Here is a 22,575-nt window from a genome sequence, read left to right on the forward strand (position 1 = left end):
ATAATTTGTGAAATCTTTGCTTTGGTAAAAGTTGTTAATGAAAGACTGGCCGTAGTGTCCAGTGCAGGTGGATAACTTCTTAACCAGAGATTAGCCTATAGTGGTAAAAAATATGTTAAAATAATTTGCAACCTTTGCCTGGTCATAGCATAAAACATCATCAATATCCATGCCAATACTACAGGTTTTTTTTTACCTTATGGGAAGTTTATGAGCCAATGTCCTTTAAAATGTGAAAGTTTGAGGCTGATGTAAGTTGTTATTAACAGCGTCTATATAATGTTGGGATTTGGCCTTATCCATTGTGTATCTTGCCTGGTTTCTACAGTTAATATAACCATCATAATCTTGTTGTAGATTTGTCCTTCTGAATCTGGCCAGGTAGCGATCCCTTTTCCTTATGAGATCTAAGATCTTGGAAGTGATCCATTTCCCTGGTCGCTGTTCGATTCAAATTTGTTTCATTGAAGCCAGAGTCGAGTGCCTGCAGAAACCGATCTTTAAAAAGATACCAAGCTGATCAAAATCATCACAGTTTAGTACATGAGACCAATCCAAAATAACAAGTACTTCTACAAAACATTGAGTATTGTTTCATAGACCGTACCTTCATGTATTTATTACCTGGCTCTTGTAGCATTTTGGATATCTTGCAGGTACAGTAGGTTACCTTATGATTACTAAAACCAATATTCAAATCCAAAGTTGATTTACTGTCAATACACACCTGGGTTGGCTCAACAAGCAGTTGTTTTAGTTCAAATAACTGATTAAAGATATACAAGGCATTTACTCATACTTATCTTGGGTGATAACTGCACATTTGTATTAAAATCGCCAAGCAGAATACATTCTCTATCAGCAAATACGTTGTGATCACAGCAATTCGATTCAAGTAAATCATAGAAATTATTCTGCTTAGGAGGCCGATAGCAGACCAACAAGTATAGGACGACATGTAGGAAGAAGTACATCTACCCATGCAACCTCAAGACCATCCATTTTCTGATCTGAACGAGGGTTACTAAAATTGGTAATTAAGTATGTTAAAAAGCACTTTTTTAAATGTGTTTGAATGGTGTGGGCGTACCCAAACAACAGAATGGTGCGTATATCGGTCATTCAAAATATTATTGAAAGAAGACCGCTGAATGGCGAACTCAGCCAAGGTGCCATGTTCTATGAGGAAATATCAAGCATTTGTTTGAGATACAAGTTTGAGGTGGGGTTTTTGAAGTGTGTTTTTCTCCAATGTATGCTTTGCCCACAAATACAGAACAAGTCAACAACATTATTTGGGTATGAGTTAACAGAATGTAAACTTTTAAAAGTGAGATTGTCACTGTACAGTTACTTTGTCTTTTAAAATATTTTAGGCATAAGCGCATTCTAGAGGAAATCCTATTCAAGTCAGAAAAGGATATTGATATGATAGGTAAGCTATAGAAAACCTTCCCCTCGAGTCTATACAATAGACAATCTCTTAGAAAAAAATATGAACTATTGGAACCAAGATGAAAAAATAACTGATTTTGGCACAAGATGGAGGGAATGTTGCAAGACAACTAACAATATTACAGTTAAAGAAAATGAATGCTTAATCCAGTATAAATTAATGTATAGAATATGTATTATACAAGAGACAAAATTCACAAATTCTACAGCACAACGGCAGAGTCATGTCTGAAGTTTAAAACTACTAATGACTTAGTAATTCATGCCTTCTGGGAACGTTACAAAATTCAAAAGTTACGGGTGGAGTTGGAAAGATGGATGTCTGAGGTATTGCAATGTAAATGTACTTTTTAATTTGTCTGTCAAGACACGACATATGAGGGGTGCAGTGAGATCGCCAATAGGTTGGACAATACTCTTCTCATCAATTATCTTTAAAAAACGTATACTCAAACTGGAAATCAGCCAATCCTCCATTGTTCACATAAAGGAGGTGTGATGTAGTTTTTGTATGTGTATGTTTTGTGTTGTTTATAAAATATATAACTATATTTATATATATATACACTGCTCAAAAAAATAAAGGGAACACTTAAACAACACAATGTAACTCCAAGTCAATCACACTTCTGTGAAATCAAACTGTCCACTTAGGAAGCAACACTGATTGACAATAAATTTCACATGCTGTTGTGCAAATGGAATAGACAACAGGTGGAAATTATAGGCATTTAGCAAGACACTCCCAATAAAGGAGTGGTTCTGCAGGTGGGGACCACAGACCACTTCTCAGTTCCTATGCTTCCTGGCTGATGTTTTGGTCACTTTTGAATGCTGGCGGTGCTTTCACTCTAGTGGTAGCATGAGACTGAGTCTACAACCCACACCTGTGGCTCAGGTAGTGCAGCTCATCCAGGATGGCACATCAATGCGAGCTGTGGCAAGAAGGTTTGCTGTGTCTGTCAGTGTAGTGTCCAGAGCATGGAGGCGCTACCAGGAGACAGGCCAGTACATCAGGAGACGTGGAGGAGGCCGTAGGAGGGCAACAACCCAGCAGCAGGACCGCTACCTCCGCCTTTGTGCAAGGAGGAGCAGGAGGAGCACTGCCAGAGCCCTGCAAAATGACCTCCAGCAGGCCACAAATGTGAATGTGTCTGCTCAACCGGTCAGAAACAGACTCCATGAGGGTGGTATGAGGGCCCAACGTCCACAGGTGGGGGTTGTGCTTACAGCCCAACACCGTGCAGGACGTTTGGCATTTGCCAGAGAACACCAAGATTGGAAAATTCGCCACTGGCGCCCTGTGCTCTTCACAGATGAAAGCAGGTTCACACTGAGCACATGTGACAGTCTGGAGACGCCGTGGAGAACGTTCTGCCTGCAACATCCTTCAGCATGACCGGTTTGCCGGTGGGTCAGTCATGGTGTGGGGTGGCATTTCTTTGGGGGGCCGCACAGCCCTCCATGTGCTCGCCAGAGGTAGCCTGACTGCCATTAGGTACCGAGATGAGATCCTCAGACCTCTTGGAGACCATATGCTGGTGCGGTTGACCCTGGGTTCCTCCTAATGCAAGACAATGCTAGACCTCATGTGGCTGGAGTGTGTCAGCAGTTCCTGCAAGAGGAAGGCATTGATGCTATGGACTGGCCCGTCCGTTCCCCAGACCTGAATCCAATTGAGCACATCTAGGACATCATGTCTCACTCCATCCACCAACGCCACGTTGCTCCACAGACTGTCCAGGAGTTGGCGGATGCTTTAGTCCAGGTCTGGGAGGAGATCCCTCAGGAGACCACCCGCCACCTCATCAGGAGCATGCCCAGACATTGTAGGGAGGTCATACAGGCACGTGGAGGCCACACACACTACTGAGCCGCATTTTGACTTGTTTTAAGGACATTACATCAAAGTTGGATCAGCCTGTAGTGTGGTTTTCCACTTTAATTTTGAGTGTGACTCTAAATCCAGACCTCCATGGGTTGATACATTTGATTTCCATTGATAATTTTTGTGTGATTTTGTTGTCAGCACATTCAACTATGTATAGAAAAAAGTATTTAATCAGAATATTTCATTCATTCAGATCTAGGACGTGTTATTTTAGTGTTCCCTTTATTTTTTTTGAGCAGTGTATATAAAAGAATATTAACTTTTAAAGTGAGATTTTCACTGGATAGTTACCATGTGTTCGTTTTCCTCAGGTGTGTTCTATCCCATCCTGGTGATGTACTTATCTACGCTCATCAGCTATAATTAAATTACACCACAAACAGGTGACATCGCCATGTAAACAGCCTCTCTCTGTTCCTCAGTACCACCATTGTTCCCCCAGTATTGCATAGCCTTCTCGCTATCATCAGATTTGTCTCAGGGGTTGCCATCGTTGCCCTTAGTTTATTAACTGTTTACTCCAGCCTTTGGCTACAGAGTTAATTGTGGTTAATTAACGTTGGACCAAGGGTTAGTTCTTTACCTTATTGCTGAGGGAACACAAGGCCTAGTTGCTGCCGTTGGGGAAAGCCCCGTAGTTTGATGTGTTCAATAGCCTGAGGCAGGACCAGTAGGCATGTGGGTAATAAGTGGATGCTGTCCATATGGATGGTGAGATGGAGGGATCATTTGGAGGGCCTCCCTGGTAGAGGATGCTTCAGGCTCCACTATAGGACTTCAAGTTCGGCAATAAAACCCCAAGACCCCAAATATTAGCAACTGTTAGCTAAGGGCTAACTAACATCTTATGGACTGTTGTAAATGTCTTTTATAGCCAGATGTCGTCATCCAGACTGTCTTTGTTTGAATAACGCCATTGTGTTAACATAGCTATTTAGACTACGGTATTAGCCTAAAGGCTACTCCTACAGTAGCTGATAACTCCACCGATAACTGATATACAATTAATAGGATTAAAAAAGGGGGATTTTCTCTTGCTTTTCTGAACATTTGAGGCCATTCTCATGTCATTATCACAATGTATGAAATAAAAATTTGAAGCATAGTTATTGGACATTGCTCTTTTGGATGGGAATTTATGAAAATTCACTGTTGTTAAAATACTTTAAAGTACACTTGAGTAGTTTTTGGGGATATCTGTACTTTACTATTTATATTTTTGACAACCTTTACTCTTACTCCATACTTTTACTCCATTCCTAAAGAAAATATAGTACTTTTTACACTATACATTTTTTTCCTGACAACCCAAAGTACGTGTTACATTTTGAATGCTAAGCATAAAATTCACTCACTTCTCAAGATGACACGTGGTCACCCCTACTGCCTATGGTCTGGGGGACTCAATAAACACAAAGGCATCTTTTGTAAATAATCTCTGTGTGCCCCTGGCTAAAAACTATAAAATGGTGCCGTCTGCGTAATACATGGAATTTGAAATGATTTACACTTTTACTTCTACATTTGCTACTTAAGTGTAATTACATTTATTTTTGATTCTGAAGTAGATTTAAATATTTACTGCTGCCAATAGTCAGCAATAAAATGCTTATGGGCAGGCTTTATTTATTTCCAGAAGATCTTGGTGGTTATCTGAAAAATTACATGAGAATGTGGCATACATAGGAAATATGAATCTTAAAAGAAACATTTTTAGACTTTTACTCAAGTACTATTTTACTGGGTAACTTTTACCAATTAGGTACTTTTCCCACCACTGGAAATATTACTTTCATTTCCCTGCTGTAAAACATATCGACAAGTTTTGCCCCCCCCCCCCCCCTTTTTCTCTTGTGCCATTACTCATGTGTTTCTCCTGATTAATCCAAACCGATGAGCTGCAATGTGGAAGTATATGATTATGTAACTACTGCTTCAAGCAGAGCAGTCCCGTTTGAGAGACAGTCCCATTTCAGTCTTCCTAGATTAAGCTCCTTCAGATAAGAGCCAATGAAACAATAAAATCTAAAATTCGGTGTAAAATACAATAGCTGAGAGTAAATTGATGAAGAAATGTGTCATCTATGCTGGCTTATTACACTTTCTTATTTAAAGAAAAAAGACCAAGTCTTTATATAGGTTTGGTATGGGTTTGATTCTATGCTGTAGCCTCAGTATTATTATTTCCTTGATTCATTTAAAATGCCTCAAGTTGTCTCAAGTTTCTGGAATGTTTTCTTTAATAACTTGTAATCTCCTCTTGTTTCTCTGCTTCCTCTCTGAACAACAGGAACGAGTCCTCAAGACAGCCCCAGAAACTTCTCTCCTAGTGCCTCAGCCCACTTCTCATTTGCACGAAGGTATTAGTAAAAGTCAATGCCAGTTGAACCTTTTCTCCGTAACTCTACTCAACTAGCATACCAATAGTCTGCAATAAAATGCTTATGGGCAGTTGTAAAGTAGTAAAGTAGTAGTAGTACTTTATCTTGGTGGTTATCTGACAAATGGTATGAGAATTGAGGCATACATAGGAAATATGAATCTTAAAAGAAACATTTATCTTTTTTTAAACAACGAAGCCCAATTGTGGTGCTATTATTGTCTGCCGCAGACAGGCAACGGTTCTTTTGAGAAGCGAAGGCAGGATCTCACTGTGTTCTGACAGGCTCTCTATACAGAGATTGAAATCACAGGCAGGTTCAAGGGTTCAGTCTTTTACCATCATCAGACTCCGACTCAAACTCCTCGTGTTTTCTGAAGTGCTTTTCTCCACGTCTTCACAAAAAGCCTGAAATCTTTTTTGTTCAACCTTCACTCAACATGACTTTTAACAGTTTATTTATTGCTATGATTCCGTCAGTGCCACAGACCAGACAAGTCATCTTAGGACTTTTGTCATGTAAACATCGTAGCTCTTCATAGCTCTTCTTCCTGTTACTCATGTCTATGAATACACACAACGTCATTGTTACCATGCCATTTTACCTGAATGATTAAAATTCTGTTTGATGCGTTTCTAGCTCTCCCTACATTTTATCCCCACACGTTATTCCTCTGAGTTTGTATCAATGTTCAGTGTTATTGGTTAGTGCAACAGAAGACATCTCACTACTCGGTAGGTTGGGGCGGCAGGGTAGGTTGGGGTGGCAGGGTAGCCTAGTGGTTAGAGCGTTGGACTAGTAACCGAAAGGTTGCAAGATCGAATCTCCGAGCTGACAAGGTTCAAATCTGTTGTTTTGCCCCTGAACAAGGCAGTTAACCCACTGTTCCTAGGCCGTCATTGAAAATAAGAATTTGTTCTTGACTGACTTGCCTAGTTAAATAAAGGTCAAATAAAAAAGATGTGGGTGGCAGGTAGCGTAGATCAAGGAAACTGTCCTGTGTGGGTTCGATTCTCACGGGGGACCTGTACGACAATGTATGCATTCACTACTGTATGTCACTCTGGATAAAAGTGTCTGCTAAATGACTCAAATGTAATCCACTGTAAATGCTGCAGTAGGCTATTGAAAAGCAGTCTTTCCTACCTATTCTTCCGGAAATGTAAAGGTTGCAAATGACCTAACTCTGCACATAGGTCAAAGGTCATCCAGAACATTGTGCATTTGTAGTGTAGGTATGTTATTCAAAATCCTGGAGCTTTGAGTAGTCTTGTTTTGAATATCATTCATAGTTATTTTTATATTTTGTTAACTACAGTTCTCATATTACTGATTTAGTTATGGGTGGTTTCTGAGTTTATGATGACGTCTGTCTCTTTCTATCTCTGTCTGTGTGTTTGAGCAGGACTGATGGACGACGCTGGTCTTTGGCCTCTCTGCCTTCCTCTGGCTATGGCACCAACACACCCAGCTCCACTGTTTCTGTATGTACCATACCACTCAATTTGTTAAAGGCCATGAAAACAAAATATATTATGTGTTAGCTAGATTTTTAAAAAGCAATGCCAAAAAGGTAGTTTTTAACCTAACTTTTTCACATACTGATGGAAAACCCTTTCAATCTAAAAATACATATACTGTACCAGATCACTGGATATTCAAGAATCGTTAAAATAAAGATGTTTCAATGTGAAATGATCATCTGGTGGGCATCCTCTAGTCTGTACTTCAGTCACCTGTGCTGTACTGTGCTGTGCTGTGCTGTACTGTACTGTGCTGTACTGTAGGCTACTGGTAGTCAGAGATGATTGGTGCCATTCTCCCGCTAGTCTCTCGCAGGCTGACACATACCACCAGACGCTGTATTTAGGGCCAGCAGATTTGTTTTGGAGTAAATATGGCCCTGGCACACAGCTAGGCCACCCACACACACACAAACACACACACAAACACATAACTCTGCTCTGTTTACTGACAAACTCAAATCACACAGGCAGGCGACGGTCAACTCTCTGACACACACACACACACACACACACAAACAGGCCCCATGGCAGACTACACAACCCCATGGCAGACTACACAAAGTAAACAAGCCGTCACACACAAAGTAATGGGTTGTTTGTTAACGGCCATGTTTTTTGAGGACCATCAATTAGAGCTGATAAATACTTAACATGTTGCCGGAGGCTGGTGAGGGCGACCGGTTAGGGGGAACTACCATAGAGCGGGATTAACACCAGCAACTGTGTTGTTTGTCCAGGCTATGTTTAGTTTAAATTGAATCCCTATTTGGATTGGATTTGAGAACAATGTAATGAGGAGAAATGGGAATGTTCACAGTAATTTGTTAGCTTTCATCTACTATACCGTTGCAACCATTTTGGCACCCATAAGTTCGTCCTTCATTTTCAAGACACTGTAAAAGGGCATCAGTACCGTAATGAACATTTACCCAATCAAATAAACACAACAGTCAGAACAAACATGCTACTCTCCTGGTATCTGTCATTCTCTCGTGCAAAAAAACATGAATCAAAGCATTAGCCTCTCCTTTTTATCTTTTCTTTTCTCGTTCAATGTATATTCATTTCATTTCCAGTCGTCCTGTTCATCACAGGAGAAGCTGCACCAGCTACCCTTCCAGCCCACCCCGGATGAGCTGCACTTTCTCTCCAAGCACTTCTGCACCGAGAGCATCGCCGGGGACGACCGACGGAGGGGGACAGCACCAATGCGACCCCGCTCGCGCAGTCTCAGGTATGTACGTAGGCCCGGCAAGGTCATACACCTTTAAGGATGCTGGGAATAACAGTTGCTGAAAATGACAGTCCTTTTTATTTAGTTTTATTAAATATATATAAATATATTTTTTATATATTATATTTAAAATGGATTTAAGAAATCTACACACAATACCGCATAAACAGGTTTTTTGAAATGTTTGAACATTTATTTTTAAAAAAACAGATACATAATACATACATAATTATTCAGACCCTTTGCTATGAGACTCAAAATAGAGCTCAGGTGCATCCTGTTTCCATTGCTCATCCTTGATGTTTCTGCAACTTTATTGGAGTCCACCTGTGGTCAATTCAATAGACACATCATTCTTAATTGGAATAAGTTTAGAACACCCAAGACTCTTCCTAGAGCTGGCCACCCAGCCAAACTGAGCAATTGGGGGAGAAGGGCCTTGGTCAGGGAGGTGACCAAGAACCCGATGGTCACTCTGACAGAGCTCCAGAGTTCCTCTGTGGAGATGGGAGAACCTTCCAGAAGGACAACCATCCCTGGCAGCACTCCAGCAATCAGTCCTTTATGGTAGAGTGGCCAGACTGAAGCCACTCATCAGTAAATTGCACATGACAGTCCGCTTGAACGAACTGAAAGCATATATATCCTACCAATGGGACATTAAAAACTCTTATGTTTCACCGAGTCGTAGCTGAATGATGACATTAAGAACATGCAACTGGCGGGTTATACACTCTATCGGCCAGACAGAACAGCAGCCTCTGGTAAGACACTGGCGGAGGCCTATGCATTTATGTAAACAGCTGGTGCACGATATCTAAGGAAGTCTCAAAGTTTTTCTCGCCTGAGGTAGAGTATCTCATGGTATGCTGTAGACCACACTATCTACCTAGAGAGTTTTCATCTGTATTTTTTGTAGCTGTCTACATTCCACCGCATTGCGAAGTTGGCACTGAAACCGCACTCAATGAGCTGTATTCCGCCATAAGAAAACGGAAAAAGGAAAATGCTCATCCGGAGGCGGCGCTCCAGGTGGCCCGTGACTTTAATACAGGGAAACTTAAATCAGTTTTACCAAATTTCTATCCGCATGTTAAATGTACAACCAGAGGGGGATAAATTCTAGACCACCTTTACTCCGTACACACCGACGTGTACAAAGCTCTCCCTCGCCCTCCATTTGGCAAATCTGACCATAACTCTATGCCCTGCTTACAAGCAAAAATTCAAGCAGGAAGCACCAGTGACTCGGTCTTTCAAAAAAGGTGGTCAGATGAAACCGATACTAAACTACAGGACTGTTTTGCTAGCGCAGACAGGAATATGTTCCGGGATTCTTCCGATGGCATTGAGGAGTACACCACATCAGTCACTGGCTTTATCAATAAGTGCATTGAGGACGTCGTACCCACAGTGACCGTACGTACATACCCCAACCAGAAGCCATGGATTACAGGCAACATTCGCACCAAGCTAAAGGGTAGAGCTGCTGCTTTCAAGGAGCGGGACTCTAACCCGGAAGCTTATAAGAAATCCTACTATACTCTGTGACGAACCATCAAACAGGCAAAGCGTCAATACAGGACTAAGATCGAATCGTACTACAGCGGCTCCATAACTCGTCGGATGTGGCAGGGCTTGCAAACTATTACAGACTACAAAAGGAAGCCCTACCAAGAGCTGCCCAGTATCACAAGCCTACCAGATGAGCTAAATAACTTCTATACTCGCTTCGAGGCAAGTAACACTGAAACATGCATGAGAGCACCAGCTCGTCGGGTTGACTGTGTGATCACGCTCTCCGCAGCCGATGCGAGTAAGACCTTTTAAACAGTTCAACATTCACAAGGTCGCAGGGCCAGACGAATTACCAGGATGTGTACGCAGAGCATGCACTGACCAACTGGCAAGTGTCTTCACTGACAGTTTCAACCTCTCCCTGTCTGAGTCTGTAATACCAACATGTTTCAAGCAGACCACCATAGTGTTCTTGGGCACAGAGACTAAGGTAACCTGCCTAAATACTACTGACCGTAGCTCTCACGTCTGTAGCCATGAAATGCTTTGAAAAGCTGGTCATGGCTTACATCAACACCATTATCCCAGAAACCCTAGACCCACTCCAATTTGCATACTCACCAACAGATCCACAGATGATGCAATATCTATTGCACTCCACAATGCCCTTTCCCACCTGGACAAAAGGAAAACCTATGTGAGAATGCTATTCATTGACTACAGCTCAGTGTTCAACAGCATAGTGTCCTCAAAGCTCATCACTAAGCTAAGGACCCTGGGACAAAACACCTCCCTCTGCAACTGGATCCTAGACTTACTGACGTGCTGCCACCAGGTGGTAAGGGTAGGTAACAACACATCTGCCACGCTGATGCTCAACATGGGGGCCCCTCAGGAATGTGTGCTCAGTCCCCTCCTGTACTCCCTGTTCACTCATGACTGCGCTGCCAAGCACGACTCCAACACCAAGTTTGCTGATGACACAACAGTGGTAGGCCTGATCACCAACAGCGATGAGGAAGCCTATAGGGAGGAGGTCAGAGACCTGACCGTGTGGTGCAAGGACAACAACCTCTCCCTCAACATGATCAAGACAAAGGAGATTATTGTGGACTACAGGAAAAGGATCCTCAAAAGGTTTAACAGCACCATCGAGAGCATCCTGACGGGTTGCATCACTGCCCGGTATGGCAACTGCTCAGTCTCCGACTGCAAGGCACTGCAGGGGGTAGTGTGTACGGCCTAGTACATCACCGGGGCCAAGCTATACCTCTATACTAGGCGGTGTCAGGAAGGCCCTAAAAATTGTCAGACTCCAGCCACCCTAGTCATGGACTGTTCTCTCTGCTACCTCACGGCAAGCAGTACCGGAGCGCCAAATCTAAGTCCAAGAGGCTTCTGAACAGCTTCCCCCAAGCCATAAGACTCCTGAACAGCTAATCAAATGGCTACCCAGACTATTTGCACCCCCACCACGCTGCTGCTTCTCTCTGTTATTATCTATGCATAGCCACTTTAATAACCCAATCTGCATGTACATATTTCCTCAATTACCTCGTCACCGGTGCCCCCGCACATTGACACATTGACTCTGAACCTGTATATAGCCCCGCTATTATTTACTGCTGCTCTTGAATTATTTGTTTTTCTTATCTCTGAGTTTTAAGAAAATGCCCCAAAAAAGTGTGTTAAGGGCTTGTAAGTAAGCATTTCACTATAAGGTCTACTACACCTGTTGTATTCGGCACATTTGATCAATAACATTTGTTTTGATTTGGTGTTTGCCAAAAGACCATGAGAAACAAGATCTTGTCTGATATTGAACTCCTTGGCCTGAATGCCAAGCATCATGTCTGGAGGAAACCTGGCACCATCCCTACGGTGGAGCATGGTGGTGGCAGCATGCTATGTTGATGTTTTTCAGCAGCAGGGACTGGGAGACTAGTCAGGATTGAGGGAAACATTAACAGAGAAAAGTACAAGAATCCTTCATGAAAACCTGCTCCAGAGCATTCAGGACCTCAGACTGGGGTGATTGTTCACCTTCCAACAGGACAGTGACCCTAAGCACACAGCCAAGGCAACGCTGGAGTGGCGTTGGGGCAAGTATCTGAATGTCCTTGAGTGGCCCAGCCAGAGCCTGGACTTGAAACCTCGATTTGAACATCTCTGCAGAGAACAGAAAATAGCTGTGCAGCAATGCTCCCCATCCAGCCTGACAGAGCTTGAGGTGCTTCAACAAAGTACTGAGTAAAGGGTTTGAATACTTATGTCAATGTTATATTTCAGTTTTACATTTTTTGTAACTGTGCAAACATTTCTAAAAACCTGTTTTTGCTTTGTCAATATGGGGTACTCTATTTAATCCATTTTAGAGTAAGGATGTAAAGCAACAAAATGTGGAAAAAGTCAAGGGGTCTGAATACTTTCTGACTGCACTGTATATCAATGCATTTTTCTGCTGTAAGATACAGTATGTGTTGTAATATAAGTACTGCTTTCCTTTATATTCTTATTTGTTTGCAGCCCTGGAAGATCCCCATCCTGTTGTGATCATGAGATTATTATGATGAACCATGTCTACAAGGAACGCTTTCCTAAGGTGAGGGGCCTTGTCGCCTGTCATTTGGTATCAAAACAAAATGCCAATGTCTTACATAAGGTTTATTACACAGTGACAAAATAGTTGCTCTTTTTTAGCCACTTCTAAACTTTTTACCCCCTCTGACCACTTTTGCCACCACTTTCTACCACCTTTAAACCTTTTTACCCTCTTTCTCTCATGTCCTCTCCTTCTAACCTTTTCCACCCCTCCATGTCTCAAGGCCACGGCCCAGATGGAGGAGAGGATCCAGGAGATCATCCGGACCAGCTCCCCGGAGAGCGTGCTGCCGCTGGCAGACGGTGTGCTGGGGTTTGCCCACCATCAGATCATCGAGCTGGTCCGCGACTGCCTGGAGAAGAGCCGCCTGGGCCACGTCACCTCGCGCTACTTCTGTGAGCTCACCGACAAGCTGGAGAAGCTATTCCAGGAGGTGGGTGACACTATTGGTGCAGCTCAGTAATGTTAAGTGGTTACCTTTCCTTGTGTCGTCTACTCCCATATGAATAATCTGGCATAATGAAGGAAAGTAGACGAGGAAAGAAAGCAATAAAGAATAGTGTGGTGCCACCTGCCCCACTTTAAAATACATGAACCTTTTACCATGGTAATAAACACAGTGTAATTACAATATCGGTACACATTACTGCATAGGATTTTGGTACAATCAAGCAGATTCTTTCACCAAAATGATTTGATTTACAGTGCTCTCTTACCTCTACGGTATTCAAAGTCATTTTTTAAGCACTATTACAAATATAGATATTCTGTATTGCTTGTGTCCTCTCCCCTCATGCAGGCTTACTATGATAATCCCTCCCTCTTACTTAATGGTACTTCCAGTCCCGAGCACTGATCAGCTCACAGGTCTGTATAAAATGTTGAGCGAGTGTGTTCTGTTTTGTGTGTATAGTCCACATCCCGGTCGGAGAGCCAGGAGGTGAACTTCATCAAAGAGCTGGTAAAGAAGATCCTCATCGTCATCGCCAGGCCAGCGCGCCTCCTGGAATGCCTGGTATGTCTCGCCTGATTGTCACTAGTTAGCTACCAAGCACATGGCAATGACTTCTCACTCACACATATTGCACTAATTATACTAGGGACAGGAGTTTTTCCTGACCATGTGGTGTGACTAGTCAAATCTCTGGGCATTAATACTAAATATGACTTATTTCTGTCCCACGGATAATCAGAACTACACAAATGACCATGTAGCTCTATCTAAACTAGGTTTAAATTTTGTGAGTCATTTGACAGACATCTCATCCATGTCTCTGTTGTATAAAGAGGAGGCTTGCGACCTGGTGACGAGCCATACAGATTCAATGCATCCTCCTCGCGCTCCTGCTATTGATTGTTACATTATCAACCCAGAGAAAAGCCAACAGCACTCAGACAATGCCTATTGAAACATAAAACTAAGAGTTCCAGAAGTGTTGTAGTGAAACCTGTGTCCCTGTGTTGTCCTATCCTCAGGAGTTTGATCCAGAGGAGTTTTACCATCTGTTGGAGGCTGCCGAGGGTCACGCCAAAGAGGGCCAGGGCATCAAGACTGACATCCCCCGCTACATCATCAGCCAGTTGGGGCTCACACGGGACCCCCTGGAAGGTATGCCAGGTTTGACCTTGTAGGAGTTGGGCAGGTAGACAGTGCCTAAACCAACATGAGTGGAGGTGCAGCCAAACATCACACATTCAGATTGAACAGAGTGCTTTCTGCTGAAAGCTGCAAGGGGCTGTGAACTCATTCCAGTGGTGGCCTGCTAAGTAATGTAGAAAATAACTTATTTTGTGATGTAAAACCTAAGATGTGCTAGCCTTGATATTCATGTTCTACAGATAACACTGGCTACGTTCCAATTTTTCACCCGTATCCCAAAGTGTACACACCCCCTCATTGATTTAAAAGGAATGGACTGGTGTGAGGAATATGGTGGAAACTCCCTCAAGCCACGCTTGCATCAATCCAATATTTTTAACAAGATTCTTACGGTCATGGAAATCCTTGACTTTTAAAATTGTGTTTTCCAGGCGGGGAAAAGTTTAAGAAAATTATCAAATCTAAAACGTTTTGGATAAGTCATGGAAATATATCAAATAGTTAATCTTGATGTACATTTTTTAGGCACAGTTAAAAAAAATATATTTTTTAGTGCGTCCGTGATTGCGCACATCACCTGCATGTGTGCGAGAGGAGTGGGCCGTTGCTCAAGGAGAGAGAGACAGTCAGACATTGCAGCGGCAGGCAGGTAGGCCTATAAAATATGATAGAGAACAGACTAATAGCTAGGTAGCCAATTCAAAACATATATTGTACCCTGTAATTAACTGTTTAACTATTATTAACATGATTGTTTTCATATATCCCTAAAACTTTCCACCAACACTGAATAAGGTCATACAACATTTATTTACTTTCTTGAACAATTCATTTAAACAATTATTTTTGACTGAAAAAATTATTTCACCATTGAATGGAATCCCAACTAATACAATCTCGATGAATCCAAATAAGTTTATCGCAAACAGTTATTTTTTTTATGTAACCTTTCTTTTGGATTATGTGGCTTCAGAACTGGTTTTGTAGATACTTCCAGTTTATTTGCGTATCCAATGTATGGGACATTGCAACGAGCCTGACGTGAATGATATACTGCTTTCCCGCGAACAGGCCCAGATCCCAATCATTTGCATGAAGAGAAGGCGACGAAAAAGGGGCCAGAGGGCAGGCTGCCTTCTGGGAGTTCGTAGGCGATCGAAGAAACTCCCACTTCCATCCATTCTGCTAGCAAACGTGCAATCTTTGGAAAATAAAATCGATGACCTAGGCGGAAGATTAAACTACCGAGGGGACATTCAAAACTGTAATATCTTATGCTTCACGGAGTCGTGGCTGAACGACGACATTATCAACACACAGCTGGCTGGTTATACGCTGTATCGGCAGGACGGAACAGTGGCGTCTGGTAAGACAAGTGGCGATTGACTATGTATCAGCTGGTTCACTATATCTAAGGAAGTCTCTGATGCTGGCACTAAGACCGCACTGAAGGAGCTGTATTCCGCCATAAGCAAACAGGAAAACGCTCACCCAGAGGCGGCTCTCCTAGTAGCCGGGGACTTTAATGCAGGGAAACTTAAATCTGTTTTAGCAAATTTCTATCAGCATGTTAAATATGCAACCAGAGGGAAAAAAGCTCTGGACCACCTTTACTCTACACACAGACGCGTACAAAGCTCTCCCTCGCCCTCCATTTCGCAAATCTGACCATAATTCTATCCTTCTGATTCCTGCTGGCAAGCAAAAATTAAAGCAGGAAGCACCGTGATTCAATCAATAAAAAAGTGGTTAGATGAAGGAGCGTCTACCGCCAAGCCATAAGACTCCAGAACATCTAATCAAATGGCTACCCAGACTATTTGCATTGCCCCCCCCTTTTACACCGCTGCTACTCTGTTGTTATCATCTATGCATAGTCACTTTAACTCTACCTATATGTACATATTACCTCAACAAACCGGTGCCCCCGCACATTGACTCTGTACCTGTACCCCCGTGTATAGTCTCGCTGTTATTTTACTGCTGCTCTTTAATTACTTGTTACTTTTATTTTTTTACTCGTGTTTTTTTAAACTGCGATGTCTGTTAGGGGCTCGTAAGTTGTTCTCGGCGCATGTGACTAATAACATTTTAATTGATTTTGATTTGAAATGTGGTTTGTTAGAGAGGACTGGAATAAAAGCCTGCACATGAGCTCTCCTGGAGGATGGTTGACCACCCTTGATTACATAACATTACAACCAAATATATTTTATGCCTTTTGAAATAATTAGCTCATTCAATATATCAAAGATTTTTTTTTTTAAATACCCCATTCAAAGACTAAATAACAGCTGAAACAGATCAGAATTCCATCATAACCGTCCTCACTGATACCAGAGAGGTTGCTCTCACCCGTAGGCTCCGTTGCTGAGGAGTTTGTTAATCTCAAAGTCCATCTCGCAGGGCTTTCGCCTGGATCGCAGGGCCGCGTTCAGACTGATCGAGTGTGTAATCATTAGTCCAACAGTTGCAAACAAGAGTTTCTGTTGGGTAGATTCAGGTGTGTTTATCCCCGTTTCGTTCCGTTTGCTTCTGTTTAAGAAATGTTTTTAAACAGAATTGGCGGTCTGAGTACACCCCTGATCACACGCAAACAGTTCCCTTTCAGAGCCACATATAAACAGCTCGGTGGAGTCCTTCTTGCATCTACGTGCTCTCCTCCTCTCACCTTTTGCCTTCGCTTGTGGACTTCAATACACGACACATCAGCTGTCTGTGACCATGCGAAAAACCTTTCAAAGCCAAACCTTCATATCATAACTGCTACACATAGCCTATATCATTGTCACCATATTAGTTAACGTCAAGTCAACATAGCTACTAGAACGTGTTAGTAAACCTGCTAAAATCATGCAGTACAGTCAGTAAGCAGTTTAGCAGTTACACCAGCGGGCTCCGTTGACAATCAAATTAATAAAACCAAAAGCTTACCTTGACTTGGAAGGGTTCCTTGTGTTGGATAGTCATAGCCAGCTAGCTAACATAGCATTTATCTGTTTGAGCTGGGTGTTTGAGTAGGCTAAACTAGCTAGCTGCATTTGCTAGCTAAGTAAGTGAAAGTAAAAAAATATATAAATTATATTGAAATATAGCTACCCCTTTCTTGCTCCTCCATTTAAGAAATGATTTTGTTCACAGATTGTTTCTCTTTGAGTCAACTACTCACCACATTTTATGCACTGCAGTGCTAGCTAGATGTAGCTGATGCTTTCAGTACTAGATTAAATCTCTGACCCTTTGATTGGGTGGACAACATGTCAGGTCATGCTTCAAGAGCTCTGATAGGTTGGAGGATGTCCATTGGAAGTTGCCATAATTACTGTGTAAGTCTATGGAAGGTGGTGAGAACCATGAGCCTCCTAGGTTTTGTATTGAAGTCAATGTACCCAGAGTAGGGTGGAAGCTTGCTGTCCTCCGGTTACACCATGGTGCTACCCTACAGAGTGCTGTTGAGGCTACTGTCGACCTTCATTGCAAAACAGTGTTTTTTTTAAATAAATTATTCAGTGAGGTGAAAAGATTGTATTGTATATCATCCAATCACTTCTCACACTTTGTTCTCGAAGTGCCTGTCAACGCTACATTGATGACCTGATGAGAATATTGGCATAACATTTCTGATCGTGAATCTACTTCGCCCAACCAGTTTCATCAGAACACTACAGCCTAAATTGGTTTCTTGATCTCGTTTCATTGGAGGAGAGTAATCATCAGCAAATCATTTATTACATTTGAATTAACGTTAACATCCTCGTGAAACTCCCTCCGTAATGTACTGGGAGAAAATAATAACATTGAAATAAATCCTAATTATGTTTTGGATATTGGTCTTTAACGTTTTGAAAGCATTGCTGGAGCAGAATTCTTTTTTTAGATAAGATGAATGACTTGTATTACTACTACAGAAGAACTAGTACAAGAAGTACCAGCTACCCAATGACCAAAATATTGTCAGCATTACAGTTAACTTTTCTAGCAAGGCTAATATAACTAGCAAGGCTAATATAACTAGCAAGGCTAATATAACTAGCAAGGCTAATATAACTAGCAAGGCTAATATAACTAGCAAGGCTAATATAACAAGAATAGAGAAGTTCTAAGATGGTGGCGTAGAGTAATGTACTGAACTGAACTGACTGCCATCCTAATGTGCCTCTCCTCTCTCCACTCAAACCTCAGCGTTCATTCTGACTAATTAGGAACAAATGGTCTCCCTATAGAGCTGAAACAGATCGACACAGACTGGCTCACTAACCTCCGTCCTCATTGGCCAATGTCTCTTGACTCATTTCCCCTGGGCCTATCCTGTGTGTTTTTCTTGCCCAGTAGCCTGGAGCGCTGGAAGCAGCCTCCTAGGCAGGGACAGATGCTAAGTTACATTAGAAATGTGTTTAGGGTCACTGTTGGGATGACCGAACAACCCACTCCTGATTCGCTAGCTCCTGCTGTTCATACAGTGCTGATGGGAGGGGATGCACACACACATGCATGTGCATACCCGAATGTACACGCAAGAGACACGCACACACAGGAGTGTTCTGGAGTTGTGGTTTTCTTAATGGATGTCCGACATGTGTTTGTGTTGCTGCCTCGTCTGGTTTCCATGTAATTTCCCCTCCTGTAGGATTTCTCAGACTCCGCTCAACAGACTGTTTCTTAACTGCCAAATAAAGTGTGTTAATATACAGTACTCTCTATAGGCTTTGACTAAATGTTGGAGTATATAGAAGACATCTGGATTCAAAGGGCACTGTTTTGTGTCTGAAGGTGAAAATGCTGAAATGGCGAAGTTGAATGAAATGCTGACATGTTGTTTCTCTCGGTCCTGCTCCTCTAGAAATTGCTCAGATGACCAGTTATGATAGTGGGATAGCTGAAACACCCGAGACAGATGACTCTGTGAGTATTCAGCATATTTTATTCAAGTTTTTAGTTGCAGGTTATTATTTCAGTAGAATAAAGTTTCTCTCCTCTTGTCCTCCCAGTCCCAGAGTCTGAACGCGGCCCTGCGATCCCGACGAAAGCCCTGCGAGATGGACTTTGAGATGAACAAACTCATCAGCAACGGAGCCTACGGGTGAGAGCAACCTCTCTGGTATCAGTGAGGACGGTTATGATGGAATTCTGATCTGTTTCAGCTGTTATTTAGTGTTTGAATGGGGTATGTGATTTGGGTTTACACAAAGGACATTTTTCAATTATGTTTTCCATCTCCAATTCATGGCCCTGTCCATGATTTAAGTTTACCACGGGACTGACAATGTGTTCCCTGTCAACAGAGCTATGAATGTGTGATTTCAATCCATCTTTATAGAGTAACTGCCAAAATAAAGGAACAACTTGAGTAAATGAGGAATACAAAGTATATTGAAAGCAGGTGCTTCCACACAGGTGTGTTTCCTGAGTTAATTAAGCAATTAATCTCCCATCATGCTTAGGGTCATGTATAAAATGCCCATTTCGCCATCATTGTGGCTGCCATGACTTTGAAAGAGGAATGTTCAAAGGAACATAGGGAGTTTAAATGGTGTGTGTCAGATCTCAACCCAATTGAACACTTATGAGAGATTCTGGAGCTGTGCCTGAGACGGCTTTTTCCACCTCCATTAACGAAAAAACATACGATGGAATTTATTGTGGAAGTATGGTGTCGCCATAGAGATCCTATTAAATTACGATTCTAATTCCTAATTATATGATTGTCGCATCCCTCCAATAGTTCCAGACACTTGTAGAATGCCAAGGCACATTGAAGCTGTTCTGCTGACTCGTGGCCTAACACCCTATTAAGACACTTTGTTGGTGTTTTCTTTATTTTGGCAGTTACCTGCATATGACTAACAATGTCATTCTCTGACCGAGCAATATATGCTTGATTTACCTCAGTCTGAACAGTGTGTCTGATGTATTGTCTTCTCTCTGTAACAGGGCTGTGTATCTGGTGCGCCACAAGGAGACCAAGCAGCGCTTCGCCATGAAGAAGATCAACAAACAGAACCTGATGCTGAGGAACCAGATCCAGCAGGCATTTGTGGAAAGAGACATCCTGACCTTCGCTGAGAACCCCTTCGTGGTCTCAATGTTCTGCTCCTTCGAAACACGACGGCACCTCTGCATGGTCATGGAGTATGTGGAAGGTAGGCAGCCATGATTATTTTTCTTACTTTTCTTTCTTACCAAAACTGTGGAAGACAGGAAGCTCACCAGGGGGATAAACTGCTCTAGAATTACTGGTTAATGTTGTTCAGCCCTATTATTTACCAAAAGTATTACCCATTTTGGGTTGGGATTAATCATATGTTGAATGTACTTCATTGTAGTATACAGTATTTTAATGTCAGAATTAACTCTGTAAGACAATTCTGTGTCTGTATGCCATTAGGCGGTGACTGTGCCAACCTGTTAAAGAACATGGGCCCCCTGCCTGTGGACATGGCCAAGATGTACTTTGCTGAGACGGTGCTGGCTCTGGAGTACCTCCACAACTATGGCATCGTCCACAGGGACCTCAAACCAGACAAGTCAGTCTCTAATATCGCTATAGTATAGTCGGCTACTATCACTGGGAATGTAGATAGATATAGTCTAATCTCAGATCTGTTGGTGCTGTTAGTGCTGCTTACCCTGGTAAGACAACACATGTCATAGTAGTTGGCAAGACTGCATGAACAGATCTGGTTAGACACCCTTCAGACTGCTGATCTTTACATTTTTAAAATAGTCAGTCACTTTGGTCATTGATGTCTATCAATCACATTTATTTTATGAAGCCCTTTACACATGAGCAATTGTCACAAAGTTTTTTGCAGATACCCAGCCTAAAATCCCAAACAGCAAGCAAAGCAGATGCAGAGGCACAGATGTCACTCATTTACTTATTGTATTCTGAGATCTATCTTCATTGGTATCTATGTGATGCTCGTGTCTATCTCCCCCACCCTCAGTCTGTTGGTGACCTCCATGGGCCACATCAAGCTGACAGACTTTGGGCTGTCCAAGGTGGGCCTGATGAACATGACCACTAACCTGTATGAGGGACACATAGAGAAGGACGCCCGAGAGTTCTCTGATAAACAGGTACAGTGTGTAGAGATGGATTGGCATTCTACCTACAGTATAGGCCAGTCTTTCTCACTCATTTATAGTTTCTCATAATTAAAACAAGCAAGCAGAGAGAACATGACCGTTACGGTATCCGGTTTGAACACTTTGACGTGCTCAGACTGAATACCTATAGCTTTCAGGTGATTGTTTATCATATATGGCAGTTTCAAGCCTCAACGCTTCACCAATACGTACTACTAGTACCTGTTGCCTTCTGTCTGTGTGTGTAGGTGTGTGGGACCCCAGAGTACATCGCTCCAGAGGTGATCCTTAGACAGGGTTATGGGAAACCAGTGGACTGGTGGGCCATGGGCATCATACTCTATGAGTTCCTGGTGGGTTGCGTACCCTTCTTTGGAGACACACCAGAAGAACTGTTCGGACAGGTCATCAGTGGTCAGTCTCACTCTTCTCTCTTTTTGAGTTGACATTTAGGGCGAATCCTAAATTCCAATTATGTTGAAATTTCACTTAACATTGACATCAATGCAGGACTAAGTAGGAGAAAAATCTGAAGGTCTTTATCCCCGGTGAATGGGAAAGATTGGCAATATCTAACTAAATAGTATGGAATTGGATGGTGCCAATCTTTCCCATTTATTTGGGATCAAGGCATGTTATGCACAAAACCAATTGTGTGGGATGTGGCTTACATTAAAACTAAAGACATTTCTCAAGTTCAAATGTATGGTAACTTCCTGTTGTGTTCAAGCCTTTTGAAATATACAGCACATTATGCTGAATAAAGGAATAAGACATAAAAAAATGACAGCAGTGGAAGTTGTTACAGGGAACGTCAGAGAGCCCCCTCTATCTATCCTATGAAATTTAATGGTGTGCTTTGACAGATTTGGTGTGCTCTATATTGTGCCAAATTCCTTATGGCCATTGTTTTCTAGCCATTTTAAGTGTATAGCACAGACATGGTGTATTCGCCTACTTATTCTATGCAATGAATAAGAAAAAATAGTTTAAAATGTCAGCATGTGATGTTCTTTGTAAACTGATCCTTTACACATAAGCTCAATGTTAATTAATGTGGTGCCATGACAGATTTGGTGTGCTCTCCATCATACTAGACCATAGAGACCCAGTGTTAATTAAAGGGCTCTGAACACACTGAGCTGAATGCCACGCTGCTCAGGCCTGAGGGCCACCATGCATATTCAAGCCCCACTCCCAAATTTGATTAAAATGGGGGCCTCATGGCGTCAAAGAGACAACCGTGGCATGGCACAGACTCTACTGGTTTGGTGTACAC

The 22,575-nt window shown here is 42.3% G+C and overlaps 1 protein-coding gene across 5 annotated transcripts in view; it reads left to right on the top strand.

Moving 5' to 3' along the window:
• The window catches only part of mast4 (microtubule associated serine/threonine kinase family member 4), a 173,450-nt gene that overhangs the window by 131,728 nt on the left and 19,147 nt on the right, over positions 1 to 22,575 (top strand). For 4 of the 5 annotated variants that reach the window (XM_031803041.1, XM_031803042.1, XM_020457728.2 and 1 more), the window contains 13 exons: positions 5,637 to 5,706; positions 7,133 to 7,211; positions 8,330 to 8,487; positions 12,532 to 12,607; positions 12,831 to 13,040; positions 13,521 to 13,622; positions 14,084 to 14,216; positions 19,048 to 19,109; positions 19,196 to 19,287; positions 20,139 to 20,347; positions 20,593 to 20,731; positions 21,155 to 21,287; positions 21,545 to 21,710. In XM_031803041.1, coding sequence (XP_031658901.1) covers positions 5,637 to 5,706; positions 7,133 to 7,211; positions 8,330 to 8,487; positions 12,532 to 12,607; positions 12,831 to 13,040; positions 13,521 to 13,622; positions 14,084 to 14,216; positions 19,048 to 19,109; positions 19,196 to 19,287; positions 20,139 to 20,347; positions 20,593 to 20,731; positions 21,155 to 21,287; positions 21,545 to 21,710 — 1,629 coding nt within the window. The remainder of the gene's footprint in view (positions 1 to 5,636; positions 5,707 to 7,132; positions 7,212 to 8,329; positions 8,488 to 12,531; positions 12,608 to 12,830; positions 13,041 to 13,520; positions 13,623 to 14,083; positions 14,217 to 19,047; positions 19,110 to 19,195; positions 19,288 to 20,138; positions 20,348 to 20,592; positions 20,732 to 21,154; positions 21,288 to 21,544; positions 21,711 to 22,575) is intronic. The other variant, XM_031803043.1, reaches the window with a different exon arrangement.

The sequence above is a fragment of the Oncorhynchus kisutch genome, linkage group LG23 (assembly GCF_002021735.2).
Source record: "Oncorhynchus kisutch isolate 150728-3 linkage group LG23, Okis_V2, whole genome shotgun sequence".
In the NCBI taxonomy this organism is placed as follows: Eukaryota; Metazoa; Chordata; class Actinopteri; order Salmoniformes; family Salmonidae; genus Oncorhynchus; species Oncorhynchus kisutch.